Source organism: Priapulus caudatus, unplaced genomic scaffold, assembly GCF_000485595.1.
Source record: "Priapulus caudatus unplaced genomic scaffold, Priapulus_caudatus-5.0.1 Scaffold686, whole genome shotgun sequence".
NCBI lineage: Eukaryota > Metazoa > Priapulida > Priapulimorpha > Priapulimorphida > Priapulidae > Priapulus > Priapulus caudatus.
In genome coordinates this window covers 135,280-143,664 of record NW_014577747.1, presented here as the reverse complement: position 1 = coordinate 143,664, position 8,385 = coordinate 135,280, and the positions used below count along the sequence as shown (strand labels likewise).

Here is an 8,385-nt window from a genome sequence, read left to right as displayed (position 1 = left end):
ACAGCATGCAGTAGTAGAACATAAGACGATAGCAGTAGCAGAACATAAGAAGTAGCAGTATCGAGCAGTATCGGAATATAGAAGCCTGTCAGCACTATATGCGCAACCACAAATTCAACCTACATGTGCTTGCTGATTGGTGCCAATCACTCAATGCACAGAAAACAGTACATATCCTAACATCAGCAGTGTTATTTATCGAAAGTGACAGAGCATAGACATGTGTCGTCTGCACAAACTTGCTACTGGGGTAACTTACGGGCATGGGTCCTCCTCCATGGCCGGGGAACGGTGCCTGTGCGCCATACTCCATCTCCATGCCGTAGCGCCAACGGTCATCCTCATACACCCTGCAGTGACTGAAACGCACACATCACGCACGATGTCACTCACTCGCGTCACCGTCGCGGAACGTAAAATGCGCACGCTTCACTCCACGAGTTACTCAATTTTGAATTCAGGTCCGAGTCAGAAATTGATACAAGATCGTTACTATCGCATACACACACTTTCAGCTGTTTCGAGCAAAGTTTCCAGGCATACGAATCAAAATGTTGGCAAAAAATGCATCTAGATGATGAATAAACTCCGTATAAAATACCTAGCAACCCAGCAACTAATCACTGGTCCATGACCACGTCCACCTACCTCATCTCCTCTCTCCAGCGATGCTCGGCATCCCGCCTCCAGTACTCCTCCAACAGCAGCTGCCTGCGCAGTTTCTCCTCCTGAACCTTCCTCTGTCGCAGGCTGGGCTTCGTCTCCACCTGCAGATCTGGGTTGACCTTTTTCTGCACGACAACAATGAGCAATTCGCTTACAACAACAGCTGGCAACCAGAAGAACCAAAAACTCATGACATCAATGAATAATTCTTCTCTACTGTCAAACATGAGATGGAATGAGGGCACAAGGTAATAAGGTCGTATTTAAGTTATAAACTATATGGTATAAGACACAATAAGATGATAAATTTGTGAGCAGAACACTTCTCGTTCTTCACTCCCACATGTATTCGTCATATGGTTACGAGATAAATTTCCCACCACCCAATTTTTACAACAGGATGGAGTAGAGATGAGAACTAGTGGTAAGCTTTCCAAGTGCACGGGAAGCGATAAACTATGTTGGGGAATCTGCACCTTGTACTGAAGCCTGTGACGGCGTCCTTTCATGTGCATCTCCTTGGCATTCGGGTCCGTGAATCGGCAGTCGCACAGCTTGCACAGAAAGCTGATGGCCTTGCCCTCATCATTCTTCACCTCCTCGAGATATTCCTCGCCTAGAATCACGCAAATTCAACAAGCACTTTAGCTTTGTGCCACTACAGTTGACACGCCACAGGCAGAGGGAGAACAGGACACAGGACAGTAACAGGACAGGAACAGACACAGGACAGATGGATGATGAACATATGGAAACCAGCGTCATAGCGGGAGCTCATTCTGACCAAGAGATCAGACGAACTAATGAAAGTGTCAATGACACTGTAGCTCACCACAAAAAAGGACACAAATGAGTGAGTAAGAAAAAGTCAGTTTTAATTGAGCAACCATCGACGTACATTATAGAAACGATTGTCATCTGTATATCGCAATAATAATTTATAAACCAAAATGAATCACAATTTGTGACCTTAGATGGCGCTATACCCGCTTTGTAGCGATGGCGCTTGAAATAAATAGGTTATGCTGCGTTCGGACATGTTTTGTAAATATTTACTTTAATATAGACGTTTTATTGGCAGAGTGGAGAGGAAATACCAATTTTGCATTAAAGATATTGTCAATGAAATCTTGTAAAACGAACCAGATGAGTGTGACACCACAGACTGTTTGTGTTTATATAATATGCTATATCATTGCCAAACCCTACCTAATTTGCATAATTTTTTTTTAAATATCAGAACCCTTAGCCCTTATTCATTCACATACCAAAAATGATCAAAATCCGTTGAACCTGAACCGACTAATGGCAATTCCCATTTTTGCCAAAAAATTGCCGTGGCTCGAAAGTACGTCGACTGGCGTGCTTCAAAATAGGACGTTCCATATGGGAGCATAGCAGTAACAACTACACCTAATTTCAAACATGTGGGTCAAACGGTTCCTGAGTTATCGTTGACCAAAACCAAATGTTGACGGACGGACAGACGGACGTACGACGGACGACGACCCATGGCAATAGCTCAACTTGACGATGTCAAGGTGAGCTAAGAACGTGACACCAACTGCAGCTGTTATCATAAGCTAGTTGTCATTTGGGTTAATGCTATCGTCAATAGGAATTAACGAATTCTCCAACCTCACACCACCACGTACATAAAATTGCACACGTCCCGATGCCACTCGCTCGCAACATGTGCCTGCATTCCGCCAACAGATTCGTTCGCGATACCACTACTCTGGTCGCATCGTTAGACACTCACCAACGGGGGCAATCTCCTTCTCTTTTGGAAGGAGGGGGGCAATTTCCTTCGCATCTCCACCTGCGCCGGCAGCTGGCGTGGTGTCCATCTTGTCCTGCTCAGTTTTGACCTCCTTCGGACCTGCCTCGGTGGTGGTCAGCTTCGTGCCACCTGAAGGCAGCGAAGAAACCAAACTGGCCGTTAAGTATCGTCAAGCACCGCATATGCGTGCGTGTTGTGCGCGTATGTGGTGTATGGGCACTGCATGCACGCACGCTTGCAGACCACTAGCAAGCTTGCAAAACAGTACATTACACAGGAGGTTCGCCCTTTCGTGCATATTTTCAGGGTTTTATCCGTGTCTAGTAACTGATAATTTTTGTGAAACAATAATCTGTCTGCAAACTTTACCACTGTCAGTTTTGTGTTAAAACTAGAAAGGGCAGTTGTCGCCAACTGTATCCTCCGTGATCTAGTATGAATGAAATATCTCTGTAAGGACGTAGAAGGTAGGTAAAGTTAAATAAGTCACAAAGACAAAGGTTTGTTACACAACTCATCTGCCTTAGATGTGCAAGTATGTTAAAATTGGTTGCCTTAGGGGTTTTGGTACGCGACACACCTTCTCCCCAAGATGTGTAAGTATACGCAGTTTGGTAGCGCTAGGTCAATTAAGGGCCGAGTTATAGAGCGGAAGGGAAATATGATCAAGGTCAATGTAAAGGTCAAATTAAGATAAAGGTTGTAGTGACTTGGTTTTGGTACGCTGCGCACCTTCTCCCCAAGATGTGTAAGTAGACCATGTTTGGTCACGCTAGGTCAATTAGGGGTACAGTTATAGAGCGGAAGGGAAAGTGTCTGCAGCGGCGGCTGGACAGACATGAAACCATAGTATCCCCGCCGACTTCGTCGCGGGGGATACAATTATAGTGAATGAATTGCAGTTTTGATAAAAAATAATAGTCATACATACAGCCCGATTCTGAAAATAAGGAACAAATAAATATCTGCATTCCAAATTGGACATGTTAACCCCATTCGGAGTGTGATTCCTACATAAAACCCTGATCATACTCACCAACAAACGTGATCTTAGGTGTAGATACGACTTTTTTCACCGGCTTCGGCTCGGCTGAAACGGCCGTCGTCGTTTTAGCGGGAGTCGGTGGATTGACTACGGTCGGCTGCGTCGTCGGGATCGGCTTCCCCAGCTTTGTGTGAAGCTTGACAACCTGTGTGCACAAGGGTAATGCATATACTTGCAAATTACTTACGTAAACATATCAGACTATCATTTTCAAGGCTCATAGGCAGTATTTTTTTATCAGAATGCAATGCTAGAGGACTGCTATTTACATCGTATCGGGGATGAATTAAAACAAATGATACTATTTTTCATTTATTTTGTTTATTCACCCCTGTTGACATGTATTCATGTTTGTTTAATAGCAATTCGGTTAACTGTAGGTTAGAATCTAAAGTTGTTATGTCTGCAATATATTGCTTAACACATCCAGCTATAGATCATGGTACTATATCGTGTACATGCACAGTTACTCTACTGCAGAGTTAACATCAGGGGAATGAACACCGTTTGCTATTATAGACTCCAGACTCGAAACGAAAACCATGACAATGGGCGGCACGGTTACTTGGACATACTTTCTGATGCTTGGAGCCGCGGATGTGAGCGTTGTACGCGTCCTGACCGGTGCAGGTGACGTCACATAGCTCGCAGCGCAGTGCGTTCTGTCCCAGAGTCGCATTGTTGGCGTTGCCCGCCTTTACGGCCGCCTCCTTCTTCTTGTGCTTCTGCCCTTCCAGATGCTCCTTATATGTCTGAACAAAAACCGAATTGATTTCCGTCGATTAATCTATTAGATTATACCACGATTCAACTTCCCATAACCAAACACTTCACACTCTTTAGTCTGTAATAACTTATCTAGTTCCAAACTTTAAGTGGCAACCCGTACAGAATCTCCTTTCATACTGTACTATATTAATAGAGAGATGCTGCTAATGGGTTGTCGTGAGAGAAACAGAATTGAATCCACGTTATTTACCTGGGGACCGGCGCAACTAATCCTGCACACTTCACAGTAGTGCATCTGCTGTGGCTTGGGCACGCGTGGTGCCTGCCCAAGTCCCTTATTCTGCCCGTACTGAGGCTTGTAGCTCTGGAATTTTCCACTAGTACCTGCGCCGGCAGACCCACCGACGACAGGACTCTGGACACCTGGCTTACTTCCGGGAACATTCTTCTGCTTTATGTAGCTGCTAGCAGCAGTGAGCACAGCTTTCTCATAGGGAGTCTGTGTATTTGTTCCTGCAATAAAAGACCAGATTTTCAGCTGGGCACAAATAGTCATTCACTTGCACCCACTTCACACCGTAAGCGTGTTAACAACACGATATTAAAAGTTTAAATTTGATAACTACCGAAACTATAGTCTATACAAACAAGTATGTGTTACAAACATTACATAACTTAGTTGAAAACGATTTTAACGTTTGGTTTTCAATATTTCAGCATTCAATTGATAATATTCCGAACATCACATTACCAAAAGCCAGATTTTACCCTAACAAAACGCAGCGAGACAGAGTCAGACCATCTCATTGAAACTTAGTGTGGAAACTAGCATGCTCACCTGTCTGCTTGTTGTACGAGGTGTTCGCACCCGCATTGTACGGCTTAGACGCGCCACCGCTGTTGAAAGTAGCGCTCGACTGGAATGGCTTGCTCGCTGGCTGGTAGTGCTTCGTGCCGCTGCCATACATGTTTCCGCCGCGTCCAACAGCTCCACCTCCTATAGACACATAACAAACTAACACGAATAAAGTACCACAGCCTAATCCCACCGCGACCTCAGAGTCCGAAACATTCAAGTCAGTCTGCTTATCGTAATTTCGTTCCCGTTCGACAGAAAAGAACATGCACTAGCAGGGTGCTAAATTAACGGGAGTCCGGAGTCCAATACTCCCTGATTTACTGCCGGACTCCCTGATTTGACATATGCAGGAGTCCGTGTGACTCCCTCAAAATTCTGCCATACTAACTAGTTCATTCCAGAGCACGGCCTCATGGAATTACCGTATTTTTCCAGCAAATATCCAAAGAAAATTTGGCAGACATGCAACCGCATGAATCTTCAAAATAAGCACATGCGTTATTGTTAATATCTTTAATTTTGAACTTCAGACTGCGGACTCCCTCATTTTGCCGCAGACTCGGTCGTTTTGAGGGCAGGGAGTCCGTTGGACTCCCTTGTTCAAAAGTGCACATTGCCACATGTTAAAGTTTGTTTAACATTTCACGATTTGGTTTTTAGCTGAAATGCAATAAAAGCTCCAGTGCAGTCAACATTTTATAATTTACCAATTCAAGTGATCTTACTTGGTTTGTTATAGGTAGCCGAGTTGGAATACATCGACACACCCCCACTGGGAGGTTGACTATAGGTTGTGTGTGTTGAATAGGCCGGCTGCGCAGTATAACCGGTACTGCTGGTGTAGGGAGACACATATGTGGCTGTCGCACCTGTGTCAGCAACCTGCACATGCAAACATTCAGATTAGGAAACATTTCCAAATTATTGTGACAGGAAAGAACACGACAGCACTTCATGCACTATCACTGATACATTGGGTTAAAAATGAAACCAGGTTAAGTAGCCAGGCCCCTCCATACGTTGCGCAAACCGGGCGCACCCGCCCCGTTTGAAAAACTCCTCCCCCCATTTCAATCGTTGCGCCACGTTTAAATTCCACCACCCAGATAGGAAATGTTATCGCCGAATTGAAATACACTATTTTCAGCGGAGTTTCAGAGTGACAGTTAAACAAAATAAAAGTTTGACAGCGCAGGAATCGATCGTTTGTTGATGCCGTCATTTTGCGAGCAGTAACCAAAGCACACTTGTGTGCTTCGCTGTGATTGGCTGGTCACCCTCACTACTAAGCCAATCAGCAGAGAGCTCTTTTGAACAGTTCACACATGCGCATAGTCAAAAACTACATGAGGAACAGGCTGAGTGAGTGAGCTTTGGAGGCGCTGCTGCTACTGGCAATTGAGGGGCCACCTCGGCAAGAATTCCCATTCGACCAGGCAGTTGACCGTTGGGCTGCCATGCGCCAGCGTCGAGTAGATGTGACAAAGTAGAGTCACAGTGAATGAATCATGACATTGATGATGAAGTTTCACAGAAAAGATCCTGCTTATTGCAATACATGTCAATAAATGATACATCCACTAAACTGATGCCTTGTGTTATGTTCATTTTTATGTACTTGCCCGAAAAAATTACAAGTTGCCTTCAAGTTATCCCATAATGATAAACCCTAGTTTAAAAACAAAAAATATAAAAAATGACACACCAGATCAGAGAAAACAAATCAACTCAAATATGTCCCAAAATGCCTCAGAATGCACCACAGAGCATCTAAGATCTCAAAATTTTCCGGCGGGAAATTCCCCCCCCCCCGTTTCAATTTCATCCTGGGGAGAACCCTGGTAGCAGTAGTTGTCCATGCCTGGATCACTGGCAGCAGAATCGTGTGTACCCTTCGCACCACATCTATATATAAACACTATGGTCTCTAACTACTGAGAACACTAATGACAACTACCATGAGCACACACACCGTGTGGGTGGGTGGGCGTGGGGGGTTCCGACTGAGCTGATCGGTTGTTTTAGCTGATCTAGCACAGCTGGCAACTTGGGCCAGCGGTTTGCGTGGTCATAGTACTACTATTAGTCCCAAACAACCAATGATCACTACTATGTACTATTAGTAGTGATCATTGGTTTGGGACGAATGTTTTACAAATTTCACCAACTAATTTTGACAGGTTGATTTTCCTAACTGGCGGGTAGATTGTTAACCAACCTATTATCAGCGATTCAGAGGATAGTTAGAAAGTAGCATTGCATGCAGGAATACTAAAATCGGAGCCGATAAAAAAAGGTGAAGTCAACAGAGCTCAGCAGAGTGTTAGACACTCATGATGTTTATATATATAGATAGAGTGCGAGTGGGCACACTTAGGCTGCAGCGAGTGGCCTAGATCCCACTAAATAGCCATATCTAACACAAGCTGATTTCAAGTAAAATTCATGTACAGAATGGTACCACAGAAAAAAAAATCACGTCTGCACTAAATCCATCATTATATCCCTACAAATACCAAGATACAATCAATGCTCGTGAGCTGATAGATAGATAAATAGATAATAGGTTTATTGCAAAACTAGTGTTAACAACGTTACAATTAAAATAAGGTTTGCAAACAAGATATCATCAGGCAGTATAAAACTGAAATTGATGATATTTACAATGGAGCTCCCTTCTAATATGGAACAATTACATATAACTTAGCCAAACATTCTAGCATATTGGTCAGCGAACAGTCCTGATAGCAACAATTCAGTCGCTAACACACGGCAGGGTTCTCCAAGCTTTTTCATTATAACATGGCGGGTGTTGCCTTTACGGTCCTAGTTGCAAATCGCCGAAGGCGGTTTGCATGCTAGGGGGGTCCAGGGGGCTATCAGGGTTCTCCCCAGGATGAAATTGAAACAGGTAACTACAGGTAAACTAGGGGGGTCCGGGGGCGTGTTTTTTTACCGTACCACTAATGCGTAAAATCGCCACCACACCATAGACGGTATTTGGGGTACTTGTATATAAGATAGCCGAGTCGGTTTACAGTTAGTGTTAGGGGTTGGGTTTGAGACAGGGTGACTGTTTGTACTTGTGTGTGGGGCTGCAACGCATGCGTAGTGTAGAACGTTACGCATTAGTGGTACGGTAAAAATACACGCGTCGGAGGTCCTGGTCGAATGGGAATTCTTGACGATCGATTCCCACGCTGTCAAACTGTTATTGTGGTGGAATTTAATCGGGGCGGAGGTAATTTAAACGTGGCGCAACGATTGAAACAGGGGGGGGGAGTTTTCCCAAACGGGGCGGGC

General features: G+C 44.4%; 1 protein-coding gene across 3 annotated transcripts in view; it reads right to left on the bottom strand.

Annotated features, from left to right (window-relative positions):
- Positions 1 to 8,385, bottom strand: part of LOC106812780 (zinc finger RNA-binding protein-like) — a 21,724-nt gene that overhangs the window by 10,611 nt on the left and 2,728 nt on the right. For 2 of the 3 annotated variants that reach the window (XM_014816752.1, XM_014816754.1), the window contains exons 3-11: positions 5,808 to 5,964; positions 5,062 to 5,238; positions 4,474 to 4,736; positions 4,070 to 4,246; positions 3,486 to 3,639; positions 2,429 to 2,578; positions 1,143 to 1,282; positions 649 to 791; positions 260 to 359 (exon numbers count right to left, since the gene is read on the bottom strand). In XM_014816752.1, the coding sequence (XP_014672238.1) occupies positions 260 to 359; positions 649 to 791; positions 1,143 to 1,282; positions 2,429 to 2,578; positions 3,486 to 3,639; positions 4,070 to 4,246; positions 4,474 to 4,736; positions 5,062 to 5,238; positions 5,808 to 5,964 (1,461 nt within the window). The remainder of the gene's footprint in view (positions 1 to 259; positions 360 to 648; positions 792 to 1,142; positions 1,283 to 2,428; positions 2,579 to 3,485; positions 3,640 to 4,069; positions 4,247 to 4,473; positions 4,737 to 5,061; positions 5,239 to 5,807; positions 5,965 to 8,385) is intronic. The other variant, XM_014816753.1, reaches the window with a different exon arrangement.